The sequence below is a fragment of the Typha latifolia genome, chromosome 10 (genome assembly GCF_019914945.1).
Source record: "Typha latifolia isolate L0001 chromosome 10, TyphaL0001v2, whole genome shotgun sequence".
NCBI classification, from domain to species: domain Eukaryota; kingdom Viridiplantae; phylum Streptophyta; class Magnoliopsida; order Poales; family Typhaceae; genus Typha; species Typha latifolia.
This window is the reverse complement of record NC_133095.1, coordinates 3,887,217-3,902,965: the sequence shown is the minus strand read 5'-3', so window position 1 is coordinate 3,902,965 and position 15,749 is coordinate 3,887,217. Positions and strand designations below refer to the sequence as shown.

The window sequence follows — 15,749 nt, the reverse complement described above, 5'->3', positions numbered from 1 at the left end:
AGAATTTTAAGCTGAAATTTTGTTATATTTAATATTTTTTACATCAAATTTAATGCCCCCAATAAAGTGAAAAGACCATCTTACCTCATAAATTGTTTGAAACTGACAACAAAATATTAATAATTTTAATGTTATATGATATCATTGTATATGAGGATCTAGATCAAGAAGTATCCTAATATATTTTTAAAATCAGTGACATATATTTAATATTTTAATCTCTGAGAAAGAAGAGTTATATAGATATTTGCAGTGAGTTTTTGAACAATTTTACTATTCCTCCTAAAATATATTTGAGTTTTTGACCAAATTAGCTCTTTTCTAAATTTTTTTACCGAAATAAATTATTTCTCAAATTTATTATTAAATGGGCCTAATTCACTGTAGACAGAGTAAAAATGTTGAACTGATCTGCATTTTTTAGACGAAAATATTAATAATGTACTAAAACACTATTATGATTAGCGTTTTATGTATATAAATCTTTTTAAATTAGCATTTTAGCAATCAGGGCAAAAAAAAATACTCTGATAGTAAAAATGCTAAACTGATTAGTTTAGCATTTTTGTAGTATTACAGTGAATTAGATCTCATTGATAATAAATTTAAGTGACAACGCATTTTGGTAAAATAAATAAAATGGGTCTAGGTGGCGAACTCAAATATATTACCATTTTACTATATATATACAAAAAGATTAAGAGACCTTATTGTATTAAAATAATAAAACTAACAATCTCACTTTAATTATGAATAGAAAAACTAATTGTAAGATTTTTTAAAGTATACGAGATAAAAATAATTTTAGACATAAGTACATAATAGTAACTATATATTATTTGCCAACTATATATCTTTTTTGCCATATTCTAAGTTATACAGATTTTATTAAGATATATCACTCTCAGAAAAATTAATATATATATATATATATATATATATATATATCTCCATTTAATTACTTCAGAACATCTCTTTATTTAGGACAAATAAAACGCTTTCACTGAAAACAATTCTCTTCCAAAATATAAATAATCTATCAAACCATTTTCCTAACATTAATTTAATTAATTTCGGCAATAACTGTTCCATAAATAGTTTGAAAAGCTAATTAATGAACGATAAACTTTTTATTTTTACCAGAGATAATAGATAATGGGGAAAAATGGTTATTATATAGAATTATAGATTGTTTGTTTCCGTTACTCGAATTCTTCCATCAAGTATTGAGTTAAACCATCCAAATTAAGAAATCCATTAATTAATCCTCTTACGTTTCATTAATATATTTACCTATATATATATAACACCAATCGAACTTAGTTCTCCTCCTCCTCACCATGGCCAAGTTAAACCTCTCCGCCGCCATCCCTCTATTTTTCCTCCTCCTCCTCCTCCTCCTCCTCTTCGTTGCGCTGGCATCTGCCGACGGTACGACGGCGACCGCACCGCTGCCAGCGGATGAGTTGGGCACGTGCAGGAAGGTGTTATCCGGCGGCGGAGCGGGGTGGGATTGCGTGACGACGGTGGTGCGGCGCATCACGTCGGAGGCCGGCGGCTCCCCCGCGCCGACGCCGCAGTGCTGCATCAACGTGCTGGTGATGGACCAGGAGATGGGGTATTGCTGGAGCTATTTAACCGAGGGGTCGGACACCGACGGCCCCTCTAAGCTCTTGGATTTGTGTGTCAATGATGTACTCCAGGGTGACTCCTCGTAGAACTAAGTTCTTACTCGTTTGCCCACAATAAAATATTAATTTCTACGGTGTTATTTTAAAAATAAATTTGTGAATGGATGTTAGATATAAAAATTCCTTTCACTTTCATCGTAATAAGTTTGATTTTAAAACTTAGTGTCCCTAATCCAATATTCTTATTTAGTATGTTTATTGTTTATAGTTTAGTATGATAACGAATATTAAATGATAAAAAAATTGAGAGTTCGAATTACAAATAGCTTAAAGATCAGGTGTTAATTATAGAATCAATTAAATCTTAAGTCTTAATTAATTATATTGTGGCCAATTTTAGTTATGGGATCAATCAATCTCACAATGCTTTGCTAGATGAGATTGCATATTCTTAATTTTAGTTATGGGATCAAATAAACCATGGGTATTGTCTCTCTCATTTATTGTTCATCTTAATTTAATTACTGAGAGATATTAGACACATGTTGCAATAGATTAGGTATCTGTTGTGCTAAGTTAAATAGAATTGCGTCATGTTGTTGTTGTTGTTGTTATGTCTGTGTATTTTCTCCTTAATTCTTTACGGACATAATACTCACGATTGTAGATTAAAAATTACTCGATTAGACTCTGATACTAATTTGACACAACAGGAAGATAAATTGTCATCTCACAAAAACTCACACCTAAAATCTTTTTAAGCTAAGATATCTCATCTCAAATCTCTTGTGACATATGCAAAAAAAAAATAATTAAAAAATATCTTATCTTTAAGACAAGGATTTAGTACTTATATTGTGATGCTCAAACACTAGTTGGATAGGAAAAATTCTCTGAGAAATTAACAGAAAAAAATATTTCGTTTCATTCTAGATTTTATCCAAAAATACAACGTGAAATGAGAAGAGACGAACTCATGTCATAATCTCACTGGAAAGGCTAAACATTTCTATCATCATCAACTTTTTATTAAGCATTTCTTTATCAACGGTCGCGTGGCCTAATGGATAAGGCGCTCGCCTCCGGAGCGGGAGATTGTGGGTTCGAGTCCCATCGCGATCGCAACTGCATATTTATGTATTTTTTAATTTTTGTTAGTCGGACTGTTTTTTTTATATTAACTTTGAGGAAAATTACCAAAAACACCCTACAAATTGGATTGGATCTGGATTGCTGGATGATTGCGTTCGATTTCAAAATTACCACGTTGCTCCGTTCCGTTTATGTCAAAAGAATCCAAGAGCTGCTTACGTGAATGCTGCTGGGGTTTTTGAGAGCTTAGTATGAACATACCATCCCTCCTTTTTCAGCTTAGACAAGAGCTACAGTTATTTTTCATTTCGTGTGGCAATGCCACATCCTTAAAAGGGATTCCAAATCCTAAAAGACAACATTACTCCAGTAATCTAACAGGATGATATCATATATGATCAACTGAATTAATTCATGCTTCTCTTCTAAAATAGCAACACAGGAATCACAACTTTAAGGTAGATACTTATTATGCAGAGCCGGCTGTCATGACATCCCTGCTCAACCTGTCAGACTTGCAATCAAGCTCCCTTGCACCATGTAACAAGATTGGCACACTTGACAGTGTACTGCCCCTTAAATTTCCAAGCCATCTAAAGGTGTATTGCTTCAGAAACTTCAGTATTTAACAACTTCATGCATGCAGTTATCTTGTTAACCAAAGCACGGAGCAGATGAGCATATATGAAGCAAAGGAAGTACAGAAATGTACACAAACAATGCCCAAACACAAACGAATGTTCAGATATAGTCGCTTTACCTTTGTGAAAACAAAGGTTCAATTAGTTATCATGTATAGTGAGAGTAGCAGTTTGGACAAGCTTAAGAAAATCCTATTATAAGGAAGCAATCTGCATACAATTCATCAAGCTTTACATGAGAATCAAGGCAGATCAATAACCATGGAAGCCAACTCAAATATGGAGGAGAAACAGATCATTGGTCGAACCAATTGGTGCTTGTTTATTTAAAATTAATAACAAACAGATACTGTAAACTTGAAATTACAAAACTGCCAATCGGTTGATAAAAAATTGAGCACCAGCCTTGAGCATCAATAGATGTATGAATTACAACCAAGCCCAATTACTTGCTCATCAGTAATCTCAGGCATATGGAGAACACAACTCTAGAAATGTCTGTTTGCAAAAAGCAAAATGACAAGTCATGTTCAGAACTTGAAATTATGATCTCTCAGAATATACACCCCGGTATGTGGAGAACACAAACCTTGACATGTCCGTTAAGCAAAATGACAAGTCAAATTGACAACTTCAAATCATGTTCTCCCAAAATATACACGACCTGTCAGTAATCTCGGCAATATGAAGAACACAACTCTTTGACATGTTGTTTCTTTTGCAAAAGCATAATGACAGGTCAAATTCACAACTTGACACAATGATCGAAATCTTCAGTGCCATAAATAAATGCAAAGCAAACTGACCAATCTCATCTCAAATCCTCTTCAAGATATATATACATAGTACCTATAGTCTTACAGATGAAAATGGAAAACTCATCTGGTATCCTCTTCAAGAAACATTAGTAGTACTGTAGTCTCAGGGACAGAATTGGAGGGAATTGCTTGGAAGATGCACTATCACCACCAGATAATAAGTTTTAGCATTAACCAATCTGCACAATATTCACTACTTTGAAATTTATGCTTCCAAAATTAATAGGGACTCCTGAGTCCAGGAAAAGATAGCGGTACTGCATTTTAACAGTAAGGCTCTATGACCCAATCCCAAGGAAAGAATCAATAACAGCATTGAAAATAGTGTCTTCCATCTTCCATACTTGAATGGCCTCCATAAAATCTTGATTCTTGTACATGGGCAATCATCTGTTGAAATACTTTAACTCGGCAATTTCACAGAATATTGTCTCCTCTGAATGGCAGCCAAACATTGGTAAGAGTCATAATCTTCATAGCTCCGAGAAACTGGCATGATTGATGCTATAGGCCAAGAATCATATAGTGAGATGCATTGCTAAGAACTGTGTACTTGTCAAGTCATGATTAAATGAACACATTTCATCTATTCAGTATAGAGACTACAAGATAGAATTTCCTGCTCTCTGCTTAACTGAGCAAACCACTTCTTTATCTGTATGGCATGGTCAAATAGACTTTTATCCAGTGGAATCACATCTTTTATGTTGACAATTTCTTTAAGCGTAAATGGAAGAAGATTGAGCAAAGAGCCAACAGCTGAAAGCTGTACAGTAAAGCTTCCCTTTCCACTAGTATTTGTCTCTATAAACAAGGACAATCTGCCTCTCATCTTTGCAATATCACTCTGATGATAACCACCATCATCAACACCAAACCTGGAAATTGACAATGTATTATGAGGATATAAGGACATAGAAAGCAAAAGGTGCCTCATTAAACCCTATGACGAAGTTCCTCTGATGAAATTGGCATAATAAATGCAAGCAACCAATAGATTGCAATAAAACACTTTATGTACCACATGGACACAATGTTGGTGTCCACGACGTGTCCAACAATAGGAAGAACAGAAGGGGGCCATCTATCTAGCCAAGGGATTCACCCTATGTGATGACAGTGAGGGCCCTAGGTGAACAATCAAAATAGCTTGCTAGATAATGGAGGTAAGGCAGCACACATCTTGCCTTGACAAATCCCATATTTTTAGGAGCCTCGTGATAATCTGTCCTCATACCCACCTACCAAACCCATCCCGACCTCCCTTCACTATTTGGACCATTGAAACATAACAAAAGCACATGTACTAACTAGGTAAAAGTTAATGCCGCAACTACTAAATACAAAAGCAACGCGTTATAATAAAAAAGCATGCAGAACACTTTATATTGAAAGCTTTCTATGAACATAATCAGTAGGAAATAGGTAAATGGTACCCATTCCCTCTATTATCAACATCATGACTCTTGAACGATAGTTAACATTATAAAAATAAAATGTTACTAAATGCAAATGCAAAATTCAATGTAAGAGGAAACAATGCCAGCAATGTTGAAACTTGAAAGAGAATACCTTCCCAGTTGACCTACTAGGACAACAAGAGCAGCTAAAGGCCCATTAAATCTGCACGAGTCCAACATATCCAGAAGACGAATCACCACATTGTTGTATGTCCACTCCCAACTCTAAAAGAAAGAACATGAAAAAAAAAAGATTCTTACTATCATTTTCCACATATGGCTCAAGAAAAAAAATTGCAGTGCACAACCCCAAAACTGTCTCTCATCCACCTTTAGTAATTCACATTGCACAATCCCAAAAACACTTCAATGCTGAATTAGGAGTTTTAACAATTCAAATTGAAGTTTAAAATAACATAACTGTGCCTTGGTGCAACCAAATCTAATCATATAATAAATGTGTTCCATTTCAACTATATTAAATTCAAATTCACAGATAACTGAAGTTTAAAATTTAATAGATGAATGTCCTATAAAATTATGAAAAATTGAAGTAAACGCAAGCTCACAGAAAAGTTCATACCATGTAGCACCCAACAAGCTCAACCAGTGATATTATCTCTGTAAGGTAGCACAACCTTTTTTCAAAACAATCAACCTGATCAGCATTGAGCTTTCCATATTTGTATATATTGCAACCTTCATGACAATCAATATATACAACCGGTTCACTTTTATGTTTTGTTTTTCCATCTCTCATTGGGATTTCATAGATTAAAGGAGCAGTTGATCTGTCTGCATCTAAATGTTCAACACTAGAGAAACAATAAACTTGCATCTGATCCAGCAGGGAACATACAAAGTTGTCCATACAAACTGTATCCACCATAAAGGGGCACTGCTCACAAGGTGAAACCTCTGTTGATAGATATGCTGAATTAAGAGAAGACAGTGGACATGAAGATTTATGCCTGTTCTCAAGCAGTGAAACCAACAATCTTATGGCAGTTACAAATGAACTGTCATTATCCATACATAAAAGTTTCTCCCCACATATAGAAGCAAAAACATGGAGCGCCAACAGAGTCCAAGATGGATCACTCCTACCCATTCGAAGAATTCTATAGGAAGTATCCAGAACAATATATATTTGATCTTTTGTTGCACAAATGGAAGCCAATATAACGCAACCACAGACAAGTTGATCAGTCGTTGCAGCTGTAGAGTACATATGCATATCACTTCCATCCAGCAAATAAAACTTGCGTGGTGGAAAACAAGAAGATAACTCATACTGTCTGTCATTGTACATCAGAACTTCTTTGTTAAAAAGGAAGTCCTCAATTAGGCCAACAAGGACATCTGACAGGCAACTTTCTAAACTTAAGCATATGCTTTCTCCATCGGGTATCACTGCAAGATCAGGAAACAGTAATTATTTCGATTTCCAATAAATAAGGATGCTGCAAAAATATATTTCGTGGGGAAGGATAACATCCAGTTTTTTTATCAAGAACTTCCCTTACTTAACACATCTATACAAATGGAAAAAATGAAAATGTTGAATTCAGGAAAAGATGCTCTCTCAAAATCCGTAGGTCCATATGTTTCAGCTAAATTGTTTTTCATGATAAAAACACCTCTTGCACTTACATTGTAAACTATTAACTACTCAAAAAGATCCTTTGGTATACTCGGTTGGGCATACAGTTCCTCTAAGATCTTCTATGCACCAATCATAATGATCCATTTTAAGCCCATACGAAAAAAGAGATTAAGAATAAGGCATGGTACCATTGTAGATATGGAAATTATAAAGTTAGAGATGCAAATGAGAATTTGGAAACTGTAAATACTGAGATTACTGCTGAAAGACAGTTTTCACATGAATTATCTCCAGGTGAACCAACTAAAGGAATCAGTAAATGAATTGAAAGGTGAAAAAACTATGACATGAAACATATTGTAGGAAACCATGTATAATCATCTATCAGAATTCAGAACAAGTGACCACAAAAGCTTATAGTCGCATGATAAACATTACACACAAAACTTAATTAGAAGAGAACCTCTATTAATCTCAGATGCAAAAGAACCAGCGGAAAGAGCAAAATCTCCATTCATGGTGAATCTGGAACTTGCTCCCGGCATCCCAACTATAATGCACAGTAGTAATGAGAAGGAGATGGAAGCCTTTTCCCTATAGATGCAAGATAAAATTCCACTTAGGTACAATGTTAATTATCAGTTAATTTCAATAAGATAAATTCAATAGGGTCTTAAACTGAGTTTTAAAATTAATGACAGTAAATAATTTACTCTGGTAGAAGTTCTGTTTCTGACGCTATTTTTCGGAGCAGTTCAGCATCAACAACAGTTTTCTGAGAGATATTGGTTACTGTGTTCACATAGTGAACTATCCTTGCTAGATTTCTCTCTTTCATATTTGAGAACATTACAAAATACTTAGCAGTTCTCTCAGGTTCATCATAGCCCCCATGTTTGTCTCCCACTGTATTGATGGTGGATAAAGCCATCTGCTTAGCAGCTCCTGTCTCTGTACTTGGACTAGAATTTCCAGTTTGAAAGTTTTCTTCTGTCAATGTTTTCAGAGAAACAGTTAGTATGTCTCATGAGTTACAATCTAAAATAGAAACTTAAATAGCACTAGGAAAAGTTGTTATATCACTTACCGACACCTTGAGCACTGATGTGACAATCAAGAAGTTGTCTTCCTGAAATTTGCAATTCCATGCAATCATTCTTTGCATCTTTTGTAGATTCAAGTGTTTCATTATTCTCAATGGCAGAGAGAGATACATTCCTTGAGGTATCATGGATATCAGAAATGCAGTTCAGAGAACATAAACTCTGAGGTAATTTTTCAGAATGTGACAAGGACTGAGAGAAGCTACTGGTTGTGCTTCCTAAGCATAATGGTTCATCAGAACATCCTGACCGTGAACCATCAAAGGATTCTGAATTTAGAATCTCATTATGACTTAAAAGACAATTGGGAATGGTCTTAAACTCCTCGACATTCTTTGGTTCCACGGTTGATTGTGCAGCACTAGTAATATCCGTTAAGTAGTTGCATTTGTTAGCGGCACATACCTGCTTAACACTAAGATTACTATCACGTTTGACAATAGAAGGATGACGCTCAGTTACATCCAGCAAATCATTGTGGTTCAAGTTGGTCTTGGATATTGAACCTACACTTTTGTCCAAACACAGCACCTGAGAATTAGAAGATTTGGATTTCACTTGATTGGAATTAATCTCCAAATCAATGACATCAAAATCAGCCATGAAAACATTACCCTCTGTTTCGAACTTACTAAACATCCCTTCTACCATGTTGTGTGAGTCCTCTATTATAGATTGTTCGATGTTAGGGAACTCAATTGCAGGCAAAGTTGGTGAAATAGGCATTTCTATTGCTTCTCTATACCTTCTCTCCTCAGTATCATTATCCAGATCAAGTAGCTTCATAAAATCCTGGCATATCATCTCCTCAAAGCAAAGGAATGAAGGCCAATCACTACTGTAAATAGAAGATGGTCTCTCTGTGAAAACAGCATCTTCTCCTGCCAAAAGAGGTGTTGTAGTTCCACTAGAAACACCCGAAACTCTATTACTGCCCATACTATATGTCTTTCCATGGTTCTGATTGCCAGGCTCAACATTACTTCGTAATTCAGTTGTCTGCCGATTTGTTTCTGCGTTGCTACTGATGTTGTTAGACTTTGCATTGACTAGACCAATATTTTCAACCTGAAAACCCCCTTCACTGGACACCATCTGTTTCTTTGCAGGAGGAAGACAAGCTTTAAACGCCAAAAGAATTTTTAAGTCTGAAACTTTCTCCCTTATCTTCAAATGCAACTCATCATCCTCACAATACATCCGGGCTACAGAGTCCAAAGTATCTTGTATCCTCCTTTTTTTCCTGCTACCTTTAGACATCTGATTAATAATGTTCACAGCATCAGGAATGGACGACCTCAAGCATACATTTCTTTCATTTTCTTGAAGAGATCTTCTATCAGTCTCCTTCCCTACAGCACTTATATTTTGATTCTGTATAGTTTTAGGCACTTTCAACTTCATGATGGATGATCTCCAATTGGAGTTCTTTCGTAATTCTGTTGATGAATTAGCAAAAGAAGTATCCTTTCCCTGTGAGCCCATGAATGTTCTATCAGAAAAAGATGTGGGATATGAACATGCTGCAGAGTTTTGTGACTTCTTTCCGAGGGAGCCTCCAACTGGAAGCTCTAACTCAGAACTAATACCTGAGGTTGGTCTTGTACAGCTTCCCCTAGATAATTGGAGGTCAGTACATTCTCTCATGGAATGAGAATAATTTAACGAACTCAAACAGGACGTCTTCATCAACCCAACACCTTGCTCCTTGACTGATTTAGGAGGTAAAAGGCAATTCTGCAAGTTATAACCCCATATCTCTGAATGTTCCTTGACCTGCCAAAAAAAAAAAAATCAGTTGCTCAGAGTCAATGAAAACAGCTAAAGAGCATCTAAGAGCTTTGCTGGAATTAAAAGCTAATAATGACAGCAAGCAAAATATTTGAGGAAAAAGTCAAAAACCAGTAGAACACTTGGAATGCCTTACAAGATAAGTATGGTAAAAGTTGCAATTCATATATAGCATATTCCATGCATTATCATCATTTCAGAAGTACAGAGAAAAAATTGGTGCAAGCAGAGGTAGGGGAGAAATACATAGAACAGAAGATGTATAGATGCATCAACGGGCATCAAAGCAGACAAGCTTAAGAGAAAAAAATTGTCATTCTAAAGAATGAAAAAGAGGTTGAAATAGTCGTCACAGAAAATGAGTCCAGAGTATCACGTACTCTAAGCAGTCGTTCAAGATATAACTAAATACCAACTAACAAATGCAAGGAAATTTACCTTCAAAAAAATAAAACTATCATCTTTCAAGTAGTGCAATTCAGTAATTTATTGGATACAAACCTTTGCCGGGTGGTCAATACCTTCAATGCTATCAATGAGATGGTTGTCAAGCATGTTAAATCGGCATGATATGTTTAGGAAATCTTGTTTCAATCGACGAAGTTCTTGTCTAATCAAAGTATTTTTACTTTTCTCTAGCTTTAATATTCTTTTTGCATATTTCACTTGCTCTTTTTTCCGCTTGAGTTGCTCTCTTAGAAGCTTTACATCAGCACTTTCAATAATTATCTGACTATTGCATCTTCCATCCCTACAACATGATGAAATCCTCTCTCTTCCAGTAGTTAAGTTATCCTTGATCTTGTTTTGCAAATCCTCACTCTTTTTTCTCTCCTCGTTCAACTTTTGGAGCAAATTATCTGCACATGCTTTTTCTTCCATTGCTTTTTTCCTTTCAATTTGCATGAGCCTCCTCTGCTCTTCTACTTTTGCTCTCTCTGAATCGGCATGCTTCTTTTCTTTATTTGCCTTGTGCTTCTCTACTTCAACCTTTTTATTTGCATCTTCCGCCTTGCGGATCTCTACAACCAACTGCTCTCTCACTTTGTTAGCTTCACTTTTCATCTTTTCAGAGTTAGCCCTACATTCCTCAGCTATTTTCCTCTCTACATCTGCGAGCCTTCTTTCTTCTTCAGACTTACTTCTTTCTAATTTTACCAGCCTCCATGCTTCTGCAGATCTTTTCTTTTCTTCAAGAACCTTCTTCTTCTCAGAATCACTTTGCTTTCTCTCTGCCTCCAAAAGTTCTTTGACTCTTTTGATTTCTAACTCCAGCTCCAGCATGCGCATCCTACTCTCATCTCTTTCAAAGCTTCCAGTTTCCTGAAATATAGACTTTTGTGCCTTTAACTCATTGAGTTCCTTCTCCAACATAGTTCTGATACTGAATTCCTTTTCTTTTGCTTCTCTCTCTAGATAAGCTTGCACTCGTTCCTCCTCATAATCTAATCAGCATAAGTTTATAGTTGAAGAAACTATTAGGGAATAGTCTAATAAATGAAGCAAATAACATAAGATCAATAATATAACAAACCTGCTGGTAATTAAAAATACAGTCCTGAAATAAACTGAGTATTAAATAATTCAAGAAAATATTCAGTTAACAATTACAAGCTTTATCTAGACTCCATGCCAGTCGTATGATTACCATCTATATTCAAATCTACAGCATGTTAGACATGAGTGATGAAAGTTTGACAGGGGCTTTTGCAATTTAATTGCATTTAGTTTTATTATTTGTAATAATGGATCCTAGTGTGCACCGCATATATAAATTATATGTATTCTATTATAACAAAATGTACATCAGCTATAAAATATATATATACTTAGTTTTATATGCTAAATCAAAAAACTAAATATACCAATTGCAAAAGCCCCGAGTTTAACAATCCTTATCTGATATGACAAAAATTGGAATATCAATTGCAATGCCGACAAAAAGGTTATCCTCAATCTGTTACAAAAAGAAAATGCACTAACTCATCTTGTGGAATTAGACATTCTGGATGATATGGACAAGCACTAATAAGTGACGTATAACTAATATGTTCCTCGTTAATTAAAAGAATAAGGAATTATATAGCAATGTAAGCTTTCTAAATTTTATTATTCAGAAGCTGAGGAAAAGATCAAATGGATGGATGTCCTGATTAGCTTCTATAAAACATAGATAGGAGAAGTAATAAAGGAAGAAGCAGTCTAAGTCATCATTACAAGATGCACACTTGCAGCAATGACCACCTGAGGATCCGACAAATAGAAGCTTGCAAATGTATCCCAATAAAATATAGTAGAAGGATCCTAAACTAATACCTGACTAACAAAAATGTGGTTGTTGAAATGGATTTCCATTTTCCACAAATTCTGCATATGCACAAACTCACATCGACAGTAGAGGTATGCCCTTGATAGCAAAAAAAAGGATGAATAAAAATTCATACAGCAAGCACACATGGGTCAAAGCAAGATTAGACCTATGGTTCAACCAATATGCTGAGAAAGACATAGATTATCAGAGAATAAATCTGAAATAAATGAATTACTACCAAGGTTCGTCGGATTGGGATCGGGCAGACCCGATCCCGATCTATGGCCGATCCTAGTCAAATGACTAGGATCGACCAGGATCGGCCATGATTGACCAGTTTTGATCAAATCGGGCTAGATCCATCATGGATTTGACCTGGATATGACCCAAAGTAATCAATTATTGATGTCCCCAAACTCTTCCTCTTTCTCTCTTTGCTCTTTTCTTCTCACTCTCTTTTTCACTCATTTCTTCTTTCATTCTCACTCCCACTTTTTAATGGAGAGATCTAGCTCTAACGAACTTCGACGAACTCCGACAACATAAATCTCACTCCAATAAACTCCAACAAACTATAGTTCATCAAGTATTTATTGTTTGAAACAATCACATGATCCATATAGTGGTTATTATCCTCTTCAATATCCTCCTCAATGTCCTCAGACACAAGATTCATATATTGACTATTATCCTCCTTAGAGACAACACAATTTATTTGATATGAATGATATGATGCAAGTACTCTTTGGAGCACCAGACTCTAGACATCATTATTTTCAAATTTATGGTGATTACGATGACGACCATAGGGATTTACGAGAACCAACTCGGTATTTATCGAATTTTAACTTTTGAGTAAGTTAATACTTTTATTTAATTTTTAAGACTCATGTGAATAATTATCATTTTCTTTTTTTTATCATGTTTTCTAAATTTTTAGAAAATTTTCTGCATTTTTAAAATAATATTTAAAATTTTATGTAATTAAAAAATCCAATTTGATTTGGGCGACCGATCCGGCTGATACATATCATTTTTTCGAAAGGCCGATCCCAATCTCAATCTCAATCTCGATTTTTCAAATCTTGATTACTACACTTAGCATAGTTTTAATCAAGCCCTTGATATAAAACGGCAACAATCGCAATGCTTTGGGGATGATATAACTATGGGGCAACAAGAATGGTGATACAAAATTATGTGGTGGAAACAAGAAGGAATGTATGTCTGGAAAGTGATCTTAGTATGCAAATAATGGTGGAAAAGGGTGTAAATTACGAGACTCCGATATACGAGTTAGTCTAGAAAAAAATGTTTGGCAAAAACTATGATAGTTATACATATTACAATAAAAAGGAGTGGCGGCTTGAAATGGAGAATACGGGGTAGAATAACATATTTGACAACAGGAGGAGAACTGCCTTGGTAGATATAGCAATCTAGATACGCTAATTAGTTGGATATGATAAATAAATCTATCAAGTACCAAAAATGCCGCAGTTTCAACTTTTGATAAGGTTACCAGTCCATCAAACAATTTTCATCCTCCGATAAGGTTACCAGCCCAACAACAAGATAATGAACAAGAAGATAAACAAAAGCCAGAACTTTCAAGATAACTAGGCTATATTTCTCAGTCCTATAACCAAGACGCTGCCAGATAAGACCAGGGTTCCCGCTTTAGGGCCACACAAGATTCTGCAATCACCTGCAGAGAAACACTATTTCTTGATATTTTGCCGTGTTCAGTGAAATTGTCTCATATCCGTTTTAGAGAGGTTGTAAAACCTTCATCAGCATAAAGAAAAAGAAGGAGATGCCGTTCTCCTCCCGCCTTAGGGCCACACAAGATTCTGCAATCACCTACGGAGGAATACTATTTATTGATCTTGGCTTATTCAAAATTATACACTAATTTTGGCAGTACTCAGACACCCTAAGCAGTTAGGGTGATCAAAATCTCGGACTTCAAATTCTTCCAACGGAAACACCAAAACTAACGAAGCTGCAATCAATGTACGGAACATTGCAATAGTCCAGAACAATTATGAAAAGTTATTCGACTTACTCTTCTTGAGATTGGCGTTCTCATTGAGAATTTTATCAGTTTGCTGCTCCAGAAGCTTCACGGCTTGTCGAAGAGCATTCCTCTTCTCCTCCAGCTTCTGGTACCTCTTCCTTATCTAATCCAGATGAAAATTTTCAACAAAAAGAAAAGAGCGCATCGCCCGTCAAGGAAACAACAAGATGGTTCAAATCTTAGATCAAGAAAGAAGGCGAACGCGAGAAGATGCTTACCTCCGCACAGCAAGGATTAGGGGATTCGGAGCCCAACGCTACGTCTCCCGCCATGGAAGAGAAGCGAGAGAGCTCCGCGACGTCGGCGTAGGGTCAGTGTTTGAGATTCTTGGAGATTGAGGGTTAGGGTTTTCCTGATGGACCGGGACGGACGCCGCCTTGGAGGAGAGGGAAAAGCCTCACTTAAACCCTTCGTTCGCACGTGCACCTCTTAAGGGAAAAGCCGTGTCAAAGCCACACTTAAAAGTTATATTAACTCTTCATTAAAAAAATTCAGAAAACACCCCCACATTTTGTTTAATTCGCAAATGGACGAAAATTCATACATATATATATATATATATATATATATATATATATATATATATATATATATATATATATATATATATATATATATATATCTAAACCTGCAATTTCTAATGTGTCATAAAAAGATATTTTCTCAAAAAATATGTCATGAAAAATTATACTTTGCAATCATACTAAAATCCACGGAGGATAAATGATAGGAGTAGTTAACCATTAAATTTTTTTTATACGAGTCAATTTTTATAATAAAACACCGTCCGGAGTAAATTTTTACTGTATAAGTATTGGGTTTTTACCGAAAAAAAAATTCTGATAAAAAAAAATTTGGCAAAAATAAATCACTTTATAAAAAAAACCAACTTTATTTTTGAAAAGTGACTTAAAAAATTATTTATTTTATTTTTTAGAAGAAAATTGAAAAAGGTGTACTTAGGGTAGTTTAGACAAAAATAAAAAGGTAAATTACAAGTTAACTTACTTCCATATAGATAAAAGAAGAGAAAGTAACCCTATCTCATTTGTTTGGTTATAATTAAGAGAAGAAAAGAGAAATATATTTACTATTCTAGTCTATAATATAGATAAACAGCACAAGTTTATCCATAAGATTACTTTTTAAAATAAATAAAGATAAAATAAAATATATTTTATCTCTATGTATTAATACCTAAAATCACTTTACTTAT

At 35.0% G+C, this 15,749-nt stretch overlaps 1 protein-coding gene and 1 non-coding gene across 2 annotated transcripts; one reads left to right on the top strand and one right to left on the bottom strand.

Annotated features, from left to right (window-relative positions):
* Positions 1 to 2,680: 2,680 nt before the first annotated feature.
* TRNAR-CCG (transfer RNA arginine (anticodon CCG)) lies at positions 2,681 to 2,753 on the top strand. The gene has a single exon. It is a non-coding gene; the product is annotated as a tRNA-Arg (tRNA).
* A 909-nt stretch (positions 2,754 to 3,662) lies between these two features.
* LOC140796332 (uncharacterized) lies at positions 3,663 to 14,976 on the bottom strand. Its single transcript, XM_073149324.1, has 9 exons — positions 14,752 to 14,976; positions 14,522 to 14,636; positions 10,644 to 11,587; positions 8,336 to 10,127; positions 7,962 to 8,238; positions 7,712 to 7,842; positions 6,226 to 7,055; positions 5,755 to 5,867; positions 3,663 to 5,060 (listed from the first exon to the last, which is right to left on the bottom strand). The coding sequence occupies exons 1-9, from the start codon at positions 14,803 to 14,805 to the stop codon at positions 4,769 to 4,771; spliced, it is 4,548 nt and encodes a 1,515-aa protein (XP_073005425.1). The 5' UTR covers positions 14,806 to 14,976; the 3' UTR covers positions 3,663 to 4,768.
* Between the last annotated feature and the right edge of the window lie 773 nt (positions 14,977 to 15,749).

Bases quoted from the DNA above. Each gene is read 5' to 3' on its own strand.
- LOC140796332 (XM_073149324.1), bottom strand. From the start codon at position 14,805: ATGGCGGGAGACGTAGCGTTGGGCTCCGAATCCCCTAATCCTTGCTGT. The intron at 11,588-14,521 runs GTAAGTCGAATA...TATGCTGATTAG, and splicing joins GAACGCCAATCTCAAGAAGA to ATTATGAGGAGGAACGAGTG. The intron at 10,128-10,643 runs GTTTGTATCCAA...TTTTTTTGGCAG, and splicing joins GTATTGACCACCCGGCAAAG to GTCAAGGAACATTCAGAGAT.